The sequence below is a fragment of the Acipenser ruthenus genome, chromosome 7, assembly GCF_902713425.1.
Source record: "Acipenser ruthenus chromosome 7, fAciRut3.2 maternal haplotype, whole genome shotgun sequence".
NCBI classification, from domain to species: domain Eukaryota; kingdom Metazoa; phylum Chordata; class Actinopteri; order Acipenseriformes; family Acipenseridae; genus Acipenser; species Acipenser ruthenus.
Window position 1 is genome coordinate 68,291,036 of NC_081195.1, and position 24,134 is coordinate 68,315,169.

At 41.6% G+C, this 24,134-nt stretch overlaps 1 protein-coding gene across 10 annotated transcripts in view; it reads right to left on the minus strand.

The window, feature by feature from the left end:
- Positions 1-24,134, minus strand: part of LOC117415585 (ATP-binding cassette sub-family C member 9) — a 76,331-nt gene that overhangs the window by 18,380 nt on the left and 33,817 nt on the right. For 6 of the 10 annotated variants that reach the window (XM_059027735.1, XM_059027741.1, XM_059027740.1 and 3 more), the window contains 13 exons: positions 19,635-19,673; positions 18,565-18,603; positions 17,432-17,533; positions 16,631-16,715; positions 15,368-15,448; positions 14,584-14,721; positions 12,016-12,141; positions 9,607-9,709; positions 8,787-9,040; positions 8,106-8,269; positions 7,628-7,697; positions 6,673-6,830; positions 4,633-4,725 (listed from right to left, as the gene is read on the minus strand). In XM_059027735.1, the coding sequence (XP_058883718.1) occupies positions 4,633-4,725; positions 6,673-6,830; positions 7,628-7,697; positions 8,106-8,269; positions 8,787-9,040; positions 9,607-9,709; positions 12,016-12,141; positions 14,584-14,721; positions 15,368-15,448; positions 16,631-16,715; positions 17,432-17,533; positions 18,565-18,603; positions 19,635-19,673 (1,452 nt within the window). The remainder of the gene's footprint in view (positions 1-4,632; positions 4,726-6,672; positions 6,831-7,627; positions 7,698-8,105; positions 8,270-8,786; positions 9,041-9,606; positions 9,710-12,015; positions 12,142-14,583; positions 14,722-15,367; positions 15,449-16,630; positions 16,716-17,431; positions 17,534-18,564; positions 18,604-19,634; positions 19,674-24,134) is intronic. The other 4 variants (XM_059027744.1, XM_059027742.1, XM_059027745.1 and 1 more) reach the window with 2 other exon arrangements.

Sequence of the window (24,134 nt, forward strand, 5' to 3'; positions counted from 1 at the left end):
TCACACAGCTTTACAGCTAACAGGGTGCATACCAAACACACTGAGTTACTCACACAGCTTTACAGCTAACAGGGTGCATACCAAGAGCACTGCGTTACTCACACAGCTTTACAGCCAGCACGCTGCATATGCAACATGGCATCAGTCAATGCTAGTGTATTTTTAAGTTAAAGTAAATACAAAAAGATATATGGTGATCTCTATAATAATAAAACAACAATACGTTAGTTAATGATCATACGTTAGGCTTGTTTAACACAAATAGTCTCAGTCATATAGTACATAAATAGTCACACTCAAGAGGCCAGCGCGCCATGCACCAGTTGATACAGTTAACCAAATAAAGTCATTTCACATGTGGGCAGAATGATAAATTATTGACACGTGTGGGAATATAACTGAAATGGAAAACTCAGGGCCCTCCTAGCTTCCTTACTATTAATGTACCGTGCTTTAACAATATTGCATAATCAAATCTGCAGTACCTTGTGCAGTTACGTTTCAATTCTTTCCATGACTGCGTAGTCTCAATGTTTCCCTTCTGCCTCACTACTAGGCAGGACAATAACTTAGAGTCAGCTATGCCAAGCAGCAAGCTCAATTACTCATTATACTCCAGCAGCTCTCAGCAGCCAGTCCAGTGTCTCATGTGCAGTAACTATCACGGGACAGCTATCACGGGACAGCTTGCAAAGCACAGACATGGAATCTCTACAGAGGAAGTCTTTTTACAGCATCACGAGTCTTCAGCCACAACGCAAAGCACTGAAACAATAATACAAGGCAAAACTAATACAAGTTAGGTGTCATCATTTTGTTTTTGACCTGGCAAATATATTGCTGTACTTTGGATGCTACATTTATAATACAGAATGTCGTAAAAAGTCAAGCACTCACCAGGTATCTGCTGTTAAGCTTATATATTTATTATTATAACATCATTATGCAAAAACAATGACGCGAATTCATGCAGACGTAAGCTTAACAGCAGATACCTGGTCAGTGCTTGACTTTTTACGACATTCTGTATATTTCCTTGAGCCTATAGCACACCGTCAATACAAGAACATTGCTCTTTTAGCGTGCTCCTATTTTTTATTATTATTATTAATTTCTTAGCAGAAGCCCTTATCCAGGGCGACTTACAATTGTTACAAGATATCACATTATACATTATATCACATTATTTTACATACAATTACCCATTTATACAGTTGGGTTTTTACTGGAGCAATCTAGGTAAAGTACCTTGCTCAAGGGTACAACAGCAGTGTCCCCCACTGGGGATTGAACCCACAACCCTCCGGTCAAGAGTCCAGAGCCCTAACCACTACTCCACACTGCTGCCCATTGACTTGAGCAACTTACGAGCACCCAGCACAAAGGAGGGGGTAGTGAGCTTTCTGACCAGTGGACTTTAACTGAACCCGACACAAAGGAGGGGGTAGTGAGCTCTCTGGCCAGTGGACTTTAACTGAACCCGACACAAAGGAGGGGGTAGTGAGCTCTCTGAACAGTGGACTTTAACTGAACCCGACACAAAGGGGCTCTACAGGATCATAAATAGATCGGAGCATCCACGTAGAATATATGGAGGAAACGAAAGCTGGAGACAGCAGAAGGAAGTCATAATTAGATAATGTATTCATCCCATGCAGGGTGAGGCAACCCATTGTCCAACACAATGGAAGACAGTTGTAGGGGTAATGTATAGGTCTTTATGTGAAAGTCCTATAAGAACTGGTTTCCGATTTGGTTCCCGAATTTATTTAAAAATTGTTTATTCAGGAAAGCCATATTAGCTACACTTAGCTCGTTTATAATTGGTTTCTGAATCTAACATGGCTCCATAAGAGAAGATAGCGGTAAGCGTTATACCTCTCGACTGCACGAAGATTCTGTATCCTGCAATAAACAAACATCCAAGAAAGTTACCTGTTGGACTCCTGCTGAAGGAAAGAGATGTCTGCAAGTCAGTTTATCTACGCATCAATAAGAACCATTCCCAGCTTTGACTAGCTTCTGTTTCACCCATAAAACACAGCAGCTTGAGAGACTTGTCTGCCTATGGGAGAAGCAATCAAAGAAAGAAGAAACACACAGAAAGTGTGCGGAGCCCCAACTTGGGTTTGAAGATTTGTTGCAACGAAGTGAAAACTGCACTACAACGGAAGATTTATTCTACAGACTTTTGGTCTACGTCAAGGAATCGTTGAGTATAAAATGGGGAACTAGAGTAATTAATTGTAATCGCACCACATAGAAGTTGATAAAATAGTTATCTTAATTTGAGCTTTTAATGCACGGATGAAAAACCTCAGAGTTTGAACCTTGTTAGAAAGTAACTAACCTGCTTAACTCATATTGTCATATGAAGTGCTTGTTTGAAGGTATACTTGTGTAATTGTTATTAAACAGTCCAGCATTAGCTGTGATATATTATTAGAGGAATTGTAATTGAACAGGGTTTGTTTGCATGTAAGTGATAGATGCATTGCGTTTAACTAGGGTTATATTGCCTATAAATGGTAGACGCAGGGTCACTGTCTGTGTAGTCCAGCTGAGGGAACTGTCAGCAGAGTGACGTCATCACCTGTAGCAGATCCACACAGCCTGGACTGAGACTGAGACAGAAGTTAATGTACTGTGTCAGAATTAAATGTTGAACCTATACTGCATGCTTGAAAAGCAATAGGATTCCACTTGCACTGTAGTTAAAGGCATTATTGTATGGGGAAACAATACATATAAGCATATATATTCAAGGGATGAGTGTTGTATTGATGTCTATGTTGAACTGTTACCTCACGTTGATTTTCTAGGTTTTTCCTTTCTGTACCATTAGTATTAATATCTAATAAACTGCTATGATATTTTAATCTACCTTGTTGTGGTTGAGGGTGTTTTGTGTGTGCATCGTAATTCTTCGATCTTATACACGTCTTAATTAACGTGAATGAATATTCAGATTATTTAATAGATAACTGATCTAATATGGTAATGGTCATATAGTATTCATTCAGGTTGATTAACGCACAGAGATGTAAACTATTTTAATTATTTAAATTAAATTAATTATTAAACAAACTAACGTAATCAGCCCCATAATGTACTTGGGGTAGCTTTTTTTGCAGAGCGAGTGGTGAAGGTATTGGAATGGGTTACCTAGTTGTTGATGCTCAGTCATTGGGATCCTGATGGGCTGAATGACCTCCTGTCGTTCGTTAATTTTCTTCTTACACCACTACAGATACTCTGTAACTCTTAGTATTTCTCGGAGGGCTGATTTACTAGGATTAGTAGAGTACACCTGCCATGCAGAGGGCCCTGGAGCTGCAGTGAAGAAAACCAGGCAGGACTTCACGCACCTTTTAAGGCCTGTCTGTACCGCAGGGTAGCAGCAGGGAACTGCTTGGCTCCGATTCCCTTTTTGATGGGAAGTGTGACAAATGGAAAACCTTGCAGTATTTGCAATGTTAAGACAAACTGAAAAGACCTTTAGCCCCTCAGCTTTTCCATTAAACAGCGCTGTGCCACTCCTGACAGGCTACACTGCAAGAGGGCTGAGAGTCTTTACTGGGAATCCAGTCCACTTCAACAATATCTGCAGGGTGCTCTGCCTGCACTTTGAACCCTGCCGATGCAGTTCTCTGGTTGGACGTTTCTGGATTTTGTTGATAACGCATTTCATTATCACTTGTTTTGAAGTTATATTTATTATTTATAATGTTATCAACAGTCCCAAAACTCAGTGATCATATTCAGGTACCAAGTAAAGCAGTCATTACTCACAGGGAGATGCCTTCTAACAGCCGATGCAACTTTAGAGTCTTGAAATACCCTTTAAATCAGCGTCATCATCAAAGAGATCCAATCCAAACTACAACCGAGTAACACATTTAAAAAGTGTCTCTATTCATACAAATGTTTATTCAGTTTAAAATAGTTTTCTTTGACGCTGAAGGAGAGCTATCAGTATCATGAAAAGCAAATCGCTAGGATTTATGTGAGAAACCTCCTCATATTCCTAGATTCGAATACTTTCGGAATCTTGTTTTGAGTTATAAAAAACAAAAAGGGAAGATATTTTATTTAGACGTCTGTACCATGAACATTTCACCTTGCAATGTGCTTATTCATGTCTGCTTCTTAGACTAAGAAACACCAGTTGTGGCGCTGTGTGTGTTCCTAGGAGCTCCGAGGGCAAATACAGAAGCTATACGGTATCTGTGAAGTCTTACTCACACTGAGGCCCGAGGAGTCAGCGGGAAGCCTTTTGATAGGCAGCGTTTAATACACTCAGACTCATTCATTTCCATCTGCCAATTCCAAACCAGTGACTAACCTCCTAGAACCAACGGCTTCACAGTGCAGGTAAAGGTTACAGACTTAAGAAGTTTGTGAGGGAAACTTAAAGAATGGCATAATAACAGTAAGTTATGGTCTCAGCTTAGCTTAGCCCCCCCTTGAAGAATGTACAGTAGTTCAGATTATAATAATTTAAAATCTTGTCTTAAAAATGTCCCTTAAATAATCGTATGGATTAAACTACACTGGTATGCTTATAAAGAGAAGGTAAACACTGGTCCTTTGTACAGGACATTGATGCTGAGCGATGTATAATTCTATGACCTGAATGCGCGGATGGTGGTGAGGCCCTCAGCGGTTTCAGAGAAGTGGCAGAGCAGTGGCAGCTGGGTGGAGTCGTCCAGGTCCTGCAGGTCCCTGTGAGGGGTGAAGACAGGCCAGGGGGTTAGAAACACTGTGGGAGAGCCAGGGGGGAGGGGGGGTAGAAACACTGTCTGGAGAGTCGGGGGGGGGGGTTAGACACTGTCCAGAGAGTCGAAGGGGGGGGGGGGGTGTAGAGACACTGTCCGGAGAGTCGAGGGGGGGGGGGGGGGGTAGAGACACTGTCCAGAGAGTCGAGGGGGGGGGGGGGGGGGTAGAGACACTGTCCAGAGAGCCGGGGGGGGGTTAGAGACACTGTCCGGAGAGTCAAGGGGGGGGGGGGATAGAGACACTGTCCAGAGAGCCAAGGGGGGCTAGAGACACTGTCCACAGAGTCGAGGGGTGGGGGGGGTTTAGAGACACTGTCTGGAGAGTTGAGGGGGGGTAGAGACACTGTCTGGAGAGTCGAGGGGAGGTCGGGGGGGGGGTAGAGACACTGTCCAGACAGCCGGGGGGGGAGAGACACTGTCGAGAGCCGGGGGGGGGTTAAAGACACTGTCCGGAGAGCCAGGGGGGGTTAGAGACACTGTCCGGAGAGTCGAGGTGGGGGGGGTAGACACACTGTCCGGAGAGTCGAGGGGGGGGGGGGTAGAGACACTGTCCGGAGAGTCGAGACGGGTGGGGGGTAGAGACACTGTCCGGAGAGTCGAGGGGGGTTAGAAACAGGAAGAACAGGAAGGATCTAAAGGCCCTGGAGAGGCCTATAAATCACATTCCAATGGTCAGGCCAGGCTACACATGCATCTGTGGCCCAGCTAGAGGTGTGTCATCCCCCCTGGTCTAGTCCCTGCTATGTATTCTTCTCACTAAAACAAAACAATAACAGCAAAACATTCACTCTTTTTCTGGGGTGTTGAATGTCTGTGATCAATACCACATAGAATTGGAATGAAAGCATCTAATGGAAATCAGTGAAAAACAGGCTGCACACAGAATTGTTCTCCCTGCAAGTGCCTGGTGTTGTTATGCCTTATTGTGTGGGTGTCAGGAAGTAAAATATTACCATGGTAATTTAGCAGTTTTCCCATGCTTTTCCAATGGCTATACTATGCATTGACATTAGTTAATTTTACATTCTGTATGTGTTTTATCATACCCCCTCTTGGCTTCATATTGGTTACCTATGCTTTCAGTATGCTTATTTACACTTTGTTTCCAACACTACCCTCAACCTAACCCTAACCCTATCCCGTGCCCTCGCCCTAATCGTTACCCTAGGCATAAGAAGAACATAAGAACATAAGAAAGTTTACAAACAAGAGGAGGCCATTCAACCCATCTTGCTCGTTTGGTTGTTAGTAGCTTACTGATCCCAGAATCTCATCAAGCAGCTTCTTGAAGGATCCCAGGGTGTCAGCTTCAACAACATTACTGGGGAGTTGGTTCCAGACCCTCACAATTCTCTGTGTAAAAACATGCCTCCTATTTTCTGTTCTGAATGCCCCTTTATCTCCATTTGTGACCCCTGGTCCTTGTTTCTTTTTTCAGGTCAAAAAAGTCCCCTGGGTCGACATTGTCAATACCTTTTAGGATTTTGAATGCTTGAATCAGATCACTGCGTAGTCTTCTTTGTTCAAGACTTCTCACAATATATCAGAGCACCTTGTTGGTCTTTTTTATAGCTTCCCCACATTGTCTAGATGAAGACATTTCTGAGTCAACATAAACTCCTAGGTCTTTTTCAGAGATTCCTTCTTCAATTTCAGTATCTCCCATATGATATTTATAATGCACATTTTTATTACCTGCGTGCAATACTTTACACTTTTCTCTATTAAATGTCATTTGTCATGTGTCTGCCCAGTTCTGAATGCTGTCTAGATCATTTTGAATGACCTTTGCTGCTGCAACAGTGTTTGCCACTCCTCCTATTTTTGTGTCGTCTGTAAATTTAACAAGTTTGCTTACTATACCAGAATGTAAATCATTAATGATTGCACTCACTTGGATGCGACCCTGAAGTACTTCTGTATGAAGTAGAAGGCGACCCCCAGAGGCAGCATGGCGATGAGGAAGACAGGCGTGACGAAGGCGATGACTCCGATAGCTGACAGACAGAGCAGGGTGGAGCGGGTCAGGGACTCCAGAGTCGGAGGGATGTGCTGTTTGGGAAACACGCACACCCACACGCACACACACAAACACACGCACACGCACACATGTTTACCACAACATATTTGCACTTTTCCCATAGCATATTTTTTTATATGCTTTACCACACCTCTCTGTCCTTTACAATGCTTACTATGCTTTACCATGCTTTCACTGTGCTTCATTCACTTTGCTACATTTTTACAATGATGAATTTTTAGAGGGGAAGTGGCTTTCTCTGCCACAATACAACATTACAACTATCAGCAACATGAAAAAGTAGACCACCAGGACCTATAGTATATCTAACTGCAAAAATACATGAACTATGGCAAAATGCCTCCATACACCACCATTTTATGGCACTCTCAACTTCTCTAGATAGATGAAGAAACTCTAAAATGTCTACCAGGTTTCATCACAATTGTACAAAAACAATTGTCCTGTTAAGTAGATTGTTCTCTGGTGTAACCATAACCCTGGTGCAAGGTGTTAAAATTAAAAAAAAGAATAAAAAAAAAGAATCCTGGACTTCACAGAATGATTTGTTTCAAGTCCTTTCAAGATAATAAAACACTTCATTCAAAAGCAAGTGATGCAATGCAGAGTACATTTGAAATATATATTATTTTCTTGGCTGTTACACATTAGCATCAGGTAACTGTGGGCTTCCCACTAAGAACAATTATTCAGAGCTGTTCTAACACAGTAACAATGTTGCTGTCTTGCTATTGTAGACTCTTAGCAGTAATAACACTGTGTTGGTGTCACTGGAAATGAAGGGGTGCCAGTGTAGTTGCTTCCTCACCTGATCAATAATGTTGGTGTCAGCCGAAAAGCGGTTCAGTATTTGGCCCAGGGGTGTGATGTCAAAAAATCTGAAAATAAAACAAACCAAAAAGTCTTATTCCACAAAGCCTTTAGAGTAAAGCTTCGTTCTGTTTATATACCGTTACAGTTGTTTTCTATCCTCCCAGAAAATGTATGTTAAAACATACATTAAAACAGGGACCATAGGATTGCAAGCAATGCCAAAGTTTGAAGTTAAATTTATTTTAATATCTTGTTAAAACTTTAGGCTTATCAACATTCCATCTGGTAAGACACTATATATATATATATATATATATATATATATATATATATATATATATATATATATATATATATATATATATATATTTATTTATTTATCTCGTTCCACATGCAGTTTTTAGTGCAATAACTATGCAGAATGAATTCATGCCATGTATATCATGTGCCTCCCCCCATGGAGCTCGCACTACCTGATTGGTGCTAGAATGATTTTGTTGAGAAGATTGTGATGGAGGTTTCTGGCTGCGGACAGACCCATCCACTCCACAGTCAACGAGGCGATGAGGCAGAGTACAATCCCAGAGCTGCAAAGAATACTGAAGCCGGTGGTGTAGTAGGAGAGATCAAAAGGAACCTAGAGGCAAAAAACACACAGGTTACTTTACAACACAAATGAATTTACAAAGCGCTTCTTAAATGAAACCATCCCACGTCCAGTTACAATAACAGCACGTCTCACAGTCCTTTTCACAGTCACCGTGGTTAATCTGCAAATGAAATTTCATTTAGCTGGTTCGCAACCACATATTTCTGAAATGGTTTGGCTTTCACACTGAAACAAATGTTTAATTCAGGTTCATTTCCTCAAGTGTGGTTCCCTTGCAATTGAACTAAAGCACCTTAATTTACACCAAACTAACTAGATGTGAAAGGGCTTTAAGATGTTATTTCAAGATGGTTGCACTGCAGGCTTCCCTACACCCCAGATTTTTACATTTTCAATCAATCCGATATGTCACTATAAAGAAAGCTTTGGTTGCTCATTCCTGACTTGAGCAATCAAAACAAAAAGTGATAAGCACCACAACCAGGAAAAACACAATTCACGTCCCTCCCTGTCCACCTCTAGCTCTGTGGCCCCCTCTCCTCACCGTGTCTGTGAGCGTGCCGTTGGCGCTGCTGTTGGCGCTCACAGAAGTGTTCTGTGCTCTGGAGGTCCAGGTGGCCAGCCAGTAGTCGATGGCAACGATGACGGAGTGCTTGAGCAGCTTGGAGAAGATCATCATGAAGAGCAGCATGAAGCCCCCCGAGGTCAGGTACTTCCAGCACACCCTCCAGGGGATCTTTGAGCGCCGGCTGGTCATCATCGACATGGTGTCCTCGTCATCCTCCTCCTCCTCCTCCTCTGTGTGTCACGACAAGCATGTAGTCAAGAACGTGGAGTACCCGCGCTATACTTTTTATTAATCTGTCTTTTATGGTGTAGGAGTGCCTCTCGTGAGCCTCACTGGGTGGGAAAGAGGACAACAAAGCAAAGCTGCCTGTTTCTGCCACGCAAAGTGGGAAACAAGAAGACGGTATGCCAGGGGTTCACTTGTAAATAAAAAGGTACCAAATCTTATAATTAATTAAGGAAAAGGGATTGCGTTTTTGTCTCTAGACATAATGTACTCTTCTTGCTTTACAGTAGCTTCCATATATTCCTCAAGTTCTCATCTGCTCGTGGGTTTCGTGCCTCATTGTTGGCATCGGTAACTGCATGTTACTAGCCATGTTTTAACATCATCTTCAGTTTTGAACAATACCAGTGGTGGGCCGACTAATCTGATGAGCAGGAGCGACAACACTGTTGATGGTATGAGCCCCGTTTTTTGGGGCATCTCGCCGTGTAGGTTGTAAAAAAAACGTGAAAGAGAACCCTATAAATCAATACAGCCCACGGCAGGACCAAGACAAAGGGGAGCCGCTTACCTTCGTCTTCATCGTCAATCTGCGACTTGGCCTCTCTTGAGTACAAGGCTCTCCTGAGGTTCTTCCTCTCCAGAGCTGTCTGGCTGTCAGCAACATCAGTGTCCTTCATAAACACAGTGACATTTACAAAACAAAAAAGAAAAGAACAAGACAAATAAAATACATCACAAACGCTCTGTTACACAAAGACATTGAGAAGGCAGCTCAATCTTTTTATTTGAATTGTTTTATATAAAGAGGGTTCAACATTGCTGTAAGTGTAAATGAGTCTCCAGTGTACTTTAGTCTGAAAGAAAACCCAACCTTTATGGCACTTACCCAATGTAATGATTTGAATGGTGTAGGTACAGTAGTTTCATCTTCCAGAGTACCGTTTTTTAAAATCCATTTGTTTTTTGGAGCTGGTAAGTGTATTTACCAGCATGAAAGAATAGAATAAACCACAGGCGCAATTCATACCAGATCATTAAGAAGAAAAGGGTGTATAAGAGAAACATAGGGGTGGAGATCCTAGCAGAAATGACATCACTGCTGGACTGATCCATACGACAGCTACTGTACTCTGGGGCCTAGCTATACAGTAAGATAGGATCATTTTATCTTTCAAAGAAGATGTCTAATGGTATTATTAATTATCTTTAACAAGATGATAACCGAGATTTTTAAACACACTCTTACCTGTTATACCTGGGCCCCCTCATCGCATCCTATGGTTTCTCATACCATTTCTATGCTGATGATGCTCAGATTTTCCTCTCCTTCCCCACCTCTGACTCCACCATCTCCTCCCGTATCTCTACCTGTCTGTCTGCTATTTCCTCCTGGATGCACTCGCATCACCTCAAACTCAACCTCTCTAAATCTGACCTCCTTTTCTTTCCCTCCTCCTCCCCCTCCTCTGATCTCTCTATCTCTGTTCCTCTGGAATCTACCACACTCTCTCCCTCTTCCTCAGCTAAGAACCTTGGAGTCACCCTGGACCCCTGCCTCTCTTATTCCCAGCACATCTCCACTCTGGCACGCACTTGCAGATTCTTCCTGAGCAACATCCGAAGAATCCGACCCTTCCTCACCAACTATGCTACCCAGCTCCTGGTCCAGGCCCTGGTACTCTCCCGCCTAGACTACTGCAACTCCCTCCTGGCTGGCCTCCCTGCGTCCGCCACCCGTCCGCTCCAGCTCATCCAGAACTCTGCTGCTCGCCTGGTGTTCTCTCTACCTCGCTTCGCCCACGCTACTCCACTACTCCGCTCGCTCCACTGGCTCCCGATCACCGCTCGCATCCAGTTCAAGACTCTTGTACTAGCCTACAGATGCCTTGATCAGACTGCACCCAGCTACCTCCAGACCCTCATCTCTCCCTACACCCCCACTCGACCTCTCCGCTCCGCCTGCACTAGAAGACTGGCTCTACCTCCGCTACGCTCCCCTGCCTCCCGAGCCCGCTCCTTCTCCACCCTTGCTCCGCAGTGGTGGAACGACCTTCCTACAGATGTCAGGACTGCCCAGTCCCTGACCACATTCCGGCGCCTCCTTAAGACTCACCTCTTCAAACAGCACCTGTAGAACTCCTCTGTTGTATCCTGGGACACTATCACCCTTCATTTAAATATGCTTTATTTTGCTCTTATCTGCCCCCTATTTTACTGCATTTAATCCTGTACCTCAGAATATTGTAATCTGCCAAGTGTTTAATCTGTAGTATTTTGTACTTAATCATATCCTGATGTAACTATCACTATTTAATCATATCCTGATGTAACTTTCACTATTATCTGCTGTATTATTGAATTGTGGTTTGTCACACTTGAGAATTATTGTATTTCTTGTTCTTATTGTATGACTTATATTGTAACACTTGAATGTATTTGTATTTGCTTGCGATTGTAAGTCGCCCTGGATAAGGGCGTCTGCTAAGAAATAAATAATAATAATAATAATAAATAATAATACCATTTGCATAACGTTCCTTATAGCCCCCTTACAGTATATTTCTAGGGTTCAATTTGATCAACTAACCCTGTTGGGATAAGCCAAGAATGGATTTTATTGGAAGGTTTTACAGTACTGGGGAATAGCTCTGATCTTCTGTGGTTACCCCGGGACAAAGACAGGTGGTTGATGCAATCCAGGGGATTCGCCTGTGCTGTAAAATGCTCTAACAAAACACAGCTTTGGTTTGTCCCAGAAGGGCACCGGTTGATCAAATCAAGCTCTCAGTTTCTAGACTTTATTTTCACTTTAGTTGGGGACACTTTACTGTTTCAGGTGGGAACCTATTATTGCACCCGTTGTCAATCTACAATGCAGTGGCAGGTTAAATGGACTTCAAGTCAGATGCAAGAATGTTTTTTTTAAAGTCCTGGTTATTGCCTGTTTCAATGTTAAATGCAGTTTGAAAACACAGACCTTCTCTAATTCTTGATCCTGTCGGTTCATGAGCGTCTTCCAGTGTTCATAGAGCTCAACGTCATTGTTCTGGATATCCTTCAGCGTTCCTTCTCTGAGCAAAGTACCATCCTTCATAGCAATGATCTGAAAACAGGGCACGGGTTACAGTGCGTCTACTTCAAACACACCTTGCAGCCCCAATCCTACAGCAAGTGGCCACAAAACTAGACAATTCAAATTAGAAACCACCTAGTCTGAAAAGTTGTCCTATGGCAGCAATGTGAAAACTGTGTGCAACTATTCAGCAACAATCATGGGAAAGCAGAAATATCTCTGTGACTTCTCAAGGGGTATGCCAGTGGCTGCATAGAATAACTTGTTCATCAAGGTGTATCTAGAATGGTAACATTTAGTGAAAGCCATCACCTGGAAAGCAATTGTGGTTTTAGATGAGTGCAACACACTATTACAAGAAACAGATACTGGCCCAAGATACACCTGCTTCCACTCAATCAGTGCTCCAGGAGCTACACATTGTGGGCTCCAGTAGCAGCACTCTGATTGTTTGGCCAGTCAGTGTGTACGCTGTATAATAACATGTATCCAATCTTCACTTGCGAAAAGGCTGACAGCCAAGTCAAACAGAAACTCATCAGCAGCCTTTTGAAGTTCGATCCTGTTTCAACATCCAAAAATATAAACACGTAAGAACTGTTTCTTGCCTTTTATATCAGACTTATTTGTTTCTTCTTATGCTGAGTGTTTCGATGTGTCAGTAATTCATCCATAACTTTAAAAACTCAATCAGAAAAACAACTAAAGAAATGTCTTAGTCTGCACCACAAACATGGGCTTTTAACATTAATCTCAATAATATCCTTTAAGAAGGCAGGGCTGCCAACATTCACACATGGAGCGTCAGACTCACGCATTTGGGCCTGTTCTCACGCTCACATGCATTAGTAAAACAATCTCACGCAATTTTCAAAATCCTGGGTAGTTTATGGTCAGTTTCCAATCGATGTATTGTTTAGAATGAGCAGCTATCTAAAACGCATTGTGATTGGTTGACCGGCTGGATCCAGCTAATTTCTGGCCAATCACAGTGCACCTCCTTTTTTGGTGCTCCATGCAGCTGCTGTCAGGGCAACCCGAACTACAGGCTTTGCACAGCATTTGAAGCAGCTGATTCATCTGTGGTGGCGTGAGTTGGATTGTAGTAACTGTGGTAAGTTTTCTGAATTTTCATTATCAAATGTGCATTATTTTGAATAAATCAAAACGACCAAGTCAAGGTGGGCATGATTTTGGGGAATGGCTAGAGACACTTTTATCAGATTCTGCCGAGTCAACAGCAGTGTTTTTTTAGTTAACTATAACTGTAACAAAAATGTCTAATAACGAAAATAAATCATACTTGTTAATAATAACTATAATTTTAACAAAAAAAAAATGTAAAACGATAACAACACTACAACAAAACATAAATAACTAAAATTATTTGCGTGACCTCATCTGTTTGGTAAAACTGACATTCCATTCACCGGGAGATGAGATATCTCATAACTTGCGCCTTGTAACACAATTTGAAAATATCAAGATTTTATTTACTTGGTGTGGATTAAACCAGCGTATTTACATTTAGAAAAGATATTGTTTCTGAAGATTACCGCAGACACAGTACAGATAGTGAGGCTGAGCTGATCGCAGGAAATGAGAGAGTTTAGTGAACACACCCACAGATCGAGAGGAAGGACAATGGGTTCTTAGTTTTATTAGAAATTTTTTTATCTTTGGGTTTTGTGCCTTATCTGACCATCCATTATTTATGATGCTAATAATTATTTCACCATTAATCATTTGTTTATGATATAAAAACAATGTGTCGCTGCTATTGTAAAATCAGAATGCCATAAATTGTAATTTAATAAATAATAAAAATGTCCATTTTATTAATATAGTAATATTAATGTATATGATTTGTGGTTCTGTTAAGTGTTTGACTTACTTCAGGTTTAAATTGCTTTGATGATGGTCAGTCTGCTTTGAGTTCTTTTGCAAATCCTCCTCCAGCGAAAGTCTTTCTGATCAAGCCACCTGGCTTGTGTTAGCCCAAAACAAATGCATTCTGGAGCTCAGCTTTAAATGATTTATAAATATGTAAATAAAATACCTCTGTCTGAACCAAGTTGCTCCGTAGCACTGACAGCACTACTCCACTGAAATCATAGACCTCCAGCATTACTACTACTACTACTACTACTACTACTACTACTACTACTACTACTACTACTACTAATAATAATAATAATAATAATAATAATAATAATAAGTATTATTATTGTTGTTGTTGTTGTTTGTGTTGTTGTTATTATTTATTAATTTGTCTGACTAATAGAAAGTAAATAACTGTTTAACTTTATTGCTACACTCCAGTGTTTTGATCTGTTAACTAAGAACGGAACACCACACTTGTACTTTTTCAAAAGTCTCACTCAAACAGATTTCTAAAAGCTGGCAGCCCTGACGAAGGTAGTTCTGAAATGCAGGACTGAGTACAGGGACCAGTGTGAGTTTCTCAGTTACCCAGTCAGCATGGATCAGGTACTGCAGCTTGTGTGTCACCAGCACCACTGTCCTCTTGTCGTCTTGCAGGAACTTGAGGATCCCCTCCTGCATGAGGTGGTCACTCAGGTGGATATCCAGCGCAGAGAAGGGGTCATCCTGAAATCAAAGAAATCCACTGTCACTCGCAAAATTCACAGCCAGCATGGACTAAATGGAAAAATCCATTGGAAAACACTCTGTACACTGACCGTTTAAACAAGGTCGAGCGAGGAGCAAAGCTTCTCCTTCAATTATCTATGGCAATGAGTTATTAGCATTAGAATGTGCTGGAAACATGGTATTTTTATGCATCGTCTAGAGGAGGGGAACAGTCTTTGTCCAGCTGAGTCTGGCTTGATCAAACTAAACCAGGGGCAGGCCTCCCATGATAAAAGACATCTGCTTCACTGGAAACTAACCAGGTGCAGGATCTTCCCAGCTGACAATTAACTGCAAACAAACTGAACGTTACACTGTTTCTGAAAAACGTGCTAGTGTTCCTGGCACAGGCACAGAGGTTTAAGACCTGCTCCACAAAGCACAGAGGCATGGTGCTAATGTCTATGATTTCTGCCCAACATAATATCCAAGGCTTGCATCATCACAAGATCAGTCAACAGAATGAATGACTGGCTTTCGTGTTTGTCCGACTTCGTATATCAGCAGAGTTATTAATTAGTTTCATACTTGAGGGACTTGTTTCCATCTTATTATCCAAGAACAGTAAAGCAGTAACAAGCTGCGGTGCTCGATCGGTCCTCACCAGGAACACGATGTTTGTGTTCTGATAGAGGGCTCGTGCCACACAGATCCTCTGTCTCTGGCCTCCGCTCAGGTTGATTCCCTGTGGAAAAGGCAGAATTGCAAATAACGTGATTCCAGTAGTAAACAAAGGCTTTCACACATGAAAATACAAAGCAGTCCAACACACTCTTTGCACGAATTGCTCCTATTAAAAACACCTGTCAGCCATGAATAACACAATCGACAGATGGCAATCGTTTACACTCAGCTGAACCCAAGCTGTTTGTTGGTTGTATTTTATACAGCTCGATAGTTTCTTTCAGTACGCATCTGTTTTCTAGATAGTTTTTAAAATATATTTTTTTTTTTTTGATGTACAGTGGAAAATACATCAGAAATTGGACTTTGCAAAAAGCCAGCATCCTAGCACAAATTCCCATTGTCTCTCAGATATCAGCTATGACCAGTGAGCCACAGTGCCTCACATACTATACCCTAGAATAAACGTATTCATATTAATTATTACACTCCTATCCTGAATGCAGCTAATAAAAATACAAAATAACAAAGCAAACAATTACTGTGATCCACATAGCCCAATTACTGTGATCCACATAGCCCAATTACTGTGATCCACACAGCTCAATTACTGTGATCCACACAGCCCAATTACTGTGATCCACACAGCTCAATTACTGTGATCCACACAGCCCAATTACTGTGATCCACATAGCCCAATTACTGTAATCCACATAGCCCAATTACTGTGATCCACATAGCCCAATTACTGTAATCCACATAGCCCAATTACTGCGATCCACATATCCCAATTACTGTGATCCACATATCCCAATTACTGTGATCCACATATCCCAATTACTGTGATCCACATATCCCAATTACTGTGATCCACATATCCCAATTACTGTGATCCACATAGCCCAATTACTGTGATCCACATATCCCAATTACTGTGATCCACATAGCCCAATTACTGTGATCCACATATCCCAATTACTGTGATCCACATATCCCAATTACTGTGATCCACATATCCCAATTACTGTGATCCACATATCCCAATTACTGTGATCCACATAGCCCAATTACTGTGATCCACATAGCCCATTTGCTTTGGCCATTTCTACGGCATGTTATTATTTGTTACTTTTTAAAAGCCGCTATAAGGATAGCTGCAAGACAAATTAGAATGCAATGACTGTCTGGGTCAGAGATATATAACACAAGAAGGAAGTCCCCCAACAATACAGCTGCCTCCTACCCTTTCTCCTATCTCCGTCTGGTCTCCAAAGGGCAACAGGTCGATGTCAGGTTGCAGAGAGCAAGTGTCTATGACAGCTTTGTACCTGAAACAACACGTGTTCTCAGAGTCAGGAGGACTAGGGTAACTGGATTTGTTTATTTGTTTTCTCTGCTAGAAATACCCAGATATGAATGCAGTTGTTAGTAATTCAAATATAGGCTCTGGTAAAATAAACTACAGTTAGTACCTAACTAACCCAGGTGAACTGTTCCATGTCATTAAGAAACTGCGACACTTATCAGTCACGTGTACTGGTGTTTTTACAGTATTACAGTTAAGATGAATCAATACCATTTCCATGAATAAAGTTGTACAAACTGATGACTTGCCGCTGTGTGTAATTTGTGATGACTGTGTACAGTAGTACTGGTCTATATCCATGCACCATGCTATCTGAATGCTCCTGCCTCACAGGGTGTGGTCTGATGATTTGCTGCTGTGTGTATTTTGTGATGACTGTGTACAGTAGTACTGGTCTATATCCATGCACCATGCTATCTGAATGCTCCTGCCTCACAGGTTGTGGTCTGATGATTTGCTGCTGTGTGTATTTTGTGATGACTGTGTACAGTAGTACTGGTCTATATCAATGCACCATGCTATCTGAATGCTCCTGCCTCACAGGTTGTGGTCTGATGACTTGCCGCTGTGTGTATTTTGTGATGACTGTGTACAGTAGTACTGGTCTATCGCCATGCACCATGCTATCTGAATGCTCCTGCCTCACAAAGTGTGATTTGGCTGCTCGACAGGCCTCACCTCTGCTTGTTAAAAGGATTCCCGAATGTGATGTTCTCTTCCACTGTGGCGTTCAGCAGCCAAGACTTCTGAGCAGCATACGCCACAGAGTTCCTGTTTTTACTATTTATGAAAAAAAAATTGCATAGAAATATTACAACAAAAAAATAAAAAGATAACATTGGTTTGAAATACTAAAACGCCAAACCAAGACTAGCCATATTAGATACCATGTACAAAGTAGAAATCTGGCAAAACAAACATGGATGAAGTAATGGAGTAATGATAAGTTATGGAACAGATGTTATGCAGGGGGCTGCACGTCACCATGTACAGAACAACACAGCCACGCTGGGAGACATGTAAACAGGACCCCACTCTAAACATGGGATACAGTGGTGGTGTTACTGTGCTTATCCGATGTGCATACTCATTCAGAAATCTCAACTTGGATTCTGTCTGGTGTTCAAATGCAAAGACAGAAAGACGGGGCAAATTGCACTGTGCTGCTAAGCAGATGCAAAGCAGAACTTATTCTCTGAATGCAATAACCCACTTTCGATACTTTGTACTTGCAATAGACGGAATACTCAAGCATTGTTTTCTCACAAGAATGGCAGCAGGCAAAGCACAACCCCAGCCATCCTCATTCGTGGAATAAAGACAGTACTGCATGAACAATCACGTTGTATTTTCTATTTATTCTATTTATTTTCCCTATTCTAATAGCCACCGCTTGATGTACCAAACACTAGCCAGCCGAACAGAGTGGACAGAGTTTCACAATCTGAAAACCATTTTACAGCGTTGGATAAACAGAAATAATGACGGCTGCTTGTTTAACGACAAAATGCTACGTTCACAAGGAAAGCCTTCATTTTTCACTACGCAATTGGAGCCATCGCATATCCTCTATATCCCAAAAGGCTGACCCATGGAATGATATGAAAATAGCAATTACCAGCTGAATTGAACCCAACTTCGATTGAAATACCGACTCCCAGCATGTCTGTTTGATCTGTTCACATGTAGAATTACTGTAACACCATTAGCTTATACAACAAGCATGGAGGGAGGATAAGTACTGGAGATAGCTGGATGAGCTTCTGGAAGAAAATGATGCATTACTGCTGAAAATAAAGACTGGAATGTACCTCTGCATGGCTTCAAACGAGGGCTCAGGGACATGAAAGCTGCAAGTTACGGTAAATGGCATTAGGTAAAGGCTGTTTGGACCAGATATTTTTTAGACATTTATAATGTATATTAACTACCCCGTTATATGTACAGTATTAATTAATGTATTTATTTTTAAAAGGAAAAACTCAACACAGATATGCCGCAAACAGCGGTCACAAAGCAGAACACAAAATGCATGTTGTGAAATGAAATAAACGTAAAAATAATAAATTATACCTCTACTAACACTAGAAATCTTGTTTGAATTCCAACAGTATTAAAGCAAATGTGTGGTTCTGTACAATATATTAGGAAAACATTATACAGGATGTTGTAAACTGCATTATACTGTGTGACAAGTGGAATCCTTCAGGTATTGACTTTCATTCAAGATTGTAAATCTGTTTGCACCCTGTGATAAACAAGACAGTTTCATAGAGCCACACAACCCGATACAGCAAAGCCAAACTTAGCCTTTTATTCAAAACCAACCTTAAAACAAGGAAAGACCAAATTGCTTGTCATTTAATAGCTGCAGTACATGTATATCTAGAGGATGCATGTAGCACAGGCTGTATCCACTCAGGAGACTGTTATATTCTTGCACGTTCAATGTGCGCCATCGTTTTCGCTTACGGAACCACAGCTGACAAAGGCTTTAGAAATACGGACAAAAAAATCACTTGGAAGGGTCACCAGATTTACAGTGGGGTTCAGCATTTTACAGCGGAGTGTTTTGACCCTAAACCCTGAATTTAAATGTTTTGCCTTTATTGTAAAGTGTTACCAGGGATGGTATACCACACATTCCCATATGTATTTCAGGTAGAATAAGAGGGTATGGGTGTCATGTAAATTCTGGAATAAGTCGTACCCCAAAACCAGTGTAGCAACCAGCTGTGACTGTATTCTCCCTGGCAAGTGAGTTTAAAGACATATTACTTTATTACTGAAATGTCCTTTCTTCTATTCCCTCATTGAACTAAATAAGAAAAAAACAAATAGGAATAAAAATAAAAAGAACTGAACTCTTGTTGGTAAATACCTTGGGTTCCCCTCGTGCATCAGCTCACATTCAGGTAGTCTGAGTTTACAGCAGACAGGGACAGGAAACAGAACACAGCCACAGCTTATTGTTAGTGAAATAAGCAGAAACAGTAGCATCTTTCTGACAGGGGAAGGCATGCATGCAGACATACTGTACATACAGGTAGAGGACAAAAAAATGGAAACACCAATGTAAAGTCACTTAATATGGCGTTGGGCCACTATGGTATCCTGCTCTGTGTTGTTCTCGGCGGACCGTTTTTGATAAAACTGGCTGCTCGCGCCCCAGGTTGAAATTTGCAGTCAATTGGTCTGCAGTTGCTCGCCTGTTTTGCTTTGCACTTCGAATTAATGCACGGTTATCACAATCCTGGAGTATGTGCTTCCGCCCACTGTTGCCCTTTGCTGATGATGTCTTTCCCTCGGAGTTCAATGCCGACATCACCTTAGACACCGTTGCTCGTGAAACATCAGCAAGTTGAGCTGTCTTGGTCACTGAAGCGCCTGCCAAATGTGCCCCAAAAATCACCCCTCTTTCAAAGTCACTGAGGTCTCCTCTTGCAGCCATGCTAGCCATAATTATAGGCAACCAGGCCTGCCCAGCATTTTTATACATGACTCTAAGCATGCTGGGATGTTATTTGCTTATTTAACGCATGAGCCACACCTGTGTGGAAGTCCTTGCTTTCAATAAACTTGGTGTCCCTCATTTACTTAGGTGTTTCCATTTATTTGTCCACTACCTGTAGATATCAGTGGCTTAACATTAAACAGCATCTCTCTGTGTTGAAATATCCCAGTAACTGACACATTCTTCTTGTTATTCAAGTGGTATTCTTTTCTGTTTCACTCACCACATTCTGACGACTTTTTTAAACTCAAAAGCAACAGAGCTCTCGGAATCCTGCCTAACCCCAAAGTACATCTGGTACACCAAAGTGTAACCGTTAACCCGTCCCCCTGCAACACTCTGCCCCCAGTGGATGCAAGAAATCCATCAGTATGAACTACCATATAGAACAAACAGGGTGTTTCAGGGGGGGCAGGTTTAATGGCTGTACCAGATGTACCTGGAAGTTGAACTTGATGCTGACATGCAACAGTGGAAATGACACATTTCCAATGCAATGCTAACAGATAACACTGTGTAACACAATTTTTGTTCCTGGGTAGTAAGTGTTATTTCCTAATTGCTTATGCCTCAAAAGTATAGAAAATGGCTATTATTCCCCACAAACTTTGCTTTTGTGACCAGGACAGTGATATTTTGAAATTTCCCTATTTCCAATGAGAAAACGGGTGAATTTGTGTCTTTTGGTTCACATGAAGGCAGAAAAAAACAACATATGAATCCAAATTAACATGTATTTATACTAAAGTAATACAAAAAAGATTTAGAAGTGAGTAGTTTTTCGAGATTTACGATTATACTGTAAATCACTTTCACGAATCAGCCCCCAAATGTAGTCTCCCATCATGTTCTCGTTATACTGTCCTTGGTAGCGGCGTTCAAAGTCCAGTATATCCTGGTGGAAGCGCTCGCCTTGCTCCTCTGAGTACGCTCCCATGTTCTCCTTGAATTTATCAAGATGAGCATCAAGGATATGGACTTTGAGAGACATCCTACAGTCCATTGTGCCGTAGTTCTTCACCAGAGTCTCAACCAGCTCCACATAGTTTTCGGCCTTGTGATTGCCCAGGAAGCCCCGAACCACTGCGACAAAGCTGTTCCAAGCCGCTTTCTCCTTACTAGTGAGCTTCTTGGGGAATTCATTGCACTCCAGGATCTTCTTTATCTGTGGTCCGACGAAGACACCGGCTTTGACCTTTGCCTCAGACAGCTTAGGGAAGAAGTCTTGAAGGTACTTGAAGGCTGCCGACTCCTTATCTAGAGCTCTGACAAATTTGTTTCATAAGGCCCAATTTGATGTGCAGTGGTGGCATCAGCACCTTCCGGGGGTCCGCCAGTGGCTCCCACTTGACGTTGTTCCTCCCCACAGAGAACTCGGTCCGCTGTGGCCAGTCCCGCCTGTGGTAGTGCGCCTTGGTGTCCCTGTTGTCCCAAAGGCAAAGATAGCAGGGAAACTTGGTAAAACCGCCTTGGAGACCCATCAGGAATGCCACCATTTTGAAGTCTCCTATGACCTTGATGCCATCTCAGAAAAATGCAGATATGTATCCACTTAGGCAGCTGGAACTAAACTGAACTGGTGGGCTTAAGGTCCCTGTATTTATACTACTATTTATATTACTGGAAAGTTCTAGAAGTTACTCCAAGTTTACTCAGCACTGAATCTATCTGGAATGTTCTGGAAAATAGGTAAATATCAAAATATCACTGTCCTGGTCACAAAAGCAAAGTTTGTGGGGAATAATAGCCATTTTCTATACTTTGGAGGCATAAGCAATTAGGAAATAACACTTACTACCCAGGAACAAAAAAAAAAAAAAATTGTTACACGGTGTAATTATTATGTAGAATATGGATAGGACCAGGTTGGTAACCAATGGGACGTGGGCTGCAGCACACGAATTGCAGCTAAGTAGGCAAAAGCAAACAGCTATAAAATACATCCTCCACGGTAAGAAAGCACAAGTCTAGCTTAGCCTGCATGCTTTAAAAAATTGCGTTACCACAGACACCTAAATAAAAAAAACATTTACTGTGACTGTTTTCAAGGATTATATAGTAAAAATGATAAGGTATTAGAACATCTGAGGATTAAAGATGCTGAAAGAGGTTTAAAGGATACCTGTTAATAATATGTCCCTTTTTGCAGCCCGGTTTCATTAAAAAGGTTATTCTGTTGAGCAGAAGTAGACTCCCAGGTAGTGGGCAGAGCCTTGCAGCTACAGTAATACTGAGTCCCGGCAGTGAATCCGGTTATCATTAAGTAGAAGGCTGCCACATTTAAACACATGTTTAGATTAGCCCTTCCCTAACCCTAACCCTAATGTAGGGACCTTAGAATAGGCACCCCCCATAACGTATTTTTGCTTGGGTTATTATAGTGAGTAGTCATGCGGAGGAAAGTAACCTGAAACTCTTATCTAATAATATAAGGTAGTTATGACGTCCTCCAGCCACTAGGGAGCAACAGCAGGTACACTGGAGGTTGGGTTAGTACATTAGACCTGATAGTGCAGTGTAGCTGAGTGAATAAGAGTGAGACTGCCTGTAAAACAAATATTATTGTTATCTGTTTCAGGTAAGAGATTTATCCAAAAGGTCCCAATATCAGTAATATGTAGTTTAGTTAGCAATTTCGTTTTGTTAGGTAATGTAATTTCATATGGGAAACGGAATTAATAAATATAAATAGTAACAGGGCCTAGTGGGATGTAAACACTGTATATGGTATCTCTATGGGATCGGATGGGGTTTTTGTAATTAATCTGTTTATATCAGAGGCATCCTAGCAGTAAATGTAATCAGATCTATTGATATAACAACATAAAAGTGAGTTTATTTAGTTTCTGATGTTAGTGGTCACGTTTGAAAATAAGAAGTAAAGAAAATTGTGATTGAATTGCATAGCGTTTTCAACCTGTTTATGTGGTGGTTGGGTTAGTACATTAGACCTGATAGTGCAGTGTAGCTGAGTGAATAAGAGTGAGACTGCCTGTAAAACAAATATTATTGTTATCTGTTTCAGAAATTAAAGCTGGATAATTGAACAGCAGTGGTACTGTGCTTTGTGTCTTAGTTTTAAGCATTGGGAAGAAACTCACAGCAGAGTGCCATTCAAGTAAACATCCAAATCAACTATATATGTAACACAAACTTGCCCGGCCCATCAAGTGTGTTACATATTTTGGCGAGCCAGCCCAGGAGGAAGTGACCAGGACTAACAGGCAGGGGACGTAACTTCTTTTCCTTTTATATAAAAAAAATCTGTATAAAAAGTGAGTTGCCTACAGCTGTCAACGGTGTGCACAATGGAGTTGGAACGACTGCAAGAACAGGCAAGTGTGGCTCTCAGTGCTTTAGAGAGAAACCAGCTAGTGGAAGCATGTTGCTACTTAAAGTGCATAAAGGACCATGATGCAGCTGTTAAGGAGAGAAGTAGGCGAGCTTTAATCAGAATGGCAGAGCGCGTTTTAGACGATATTGAGGACAAACAGGAGGAAGATGAAGCATGCCAGTATGTGCAAGACTTCATATCTTTCATCAAGACACTTAAAGGCACAAGCACAGACAGTCAGGCATCCGAGCAGGAGCAGTTACGTTTAGAAGAGTTGAGAGATAAATACAAGCAATTGCAACAGTCCCAGGAGGAAGCTAGGAAAGCTCTGGAGGTAGAGATTAAGGCTATGAGCGTGAAGTTAGGAGCAGGGGACACAGACAAAGTATCAGAGAGAGCAGCACCGGCCCTGCCATTAAGAAACCCTCTGCTGCCTGAAGTTACAATTAGACGAGAGTTTAGGATTCACGGACAGATTGGTGAAGGGGGTCAAAAAGACAAGCTTTCGTACACAAACCTCATCCACCAGATAG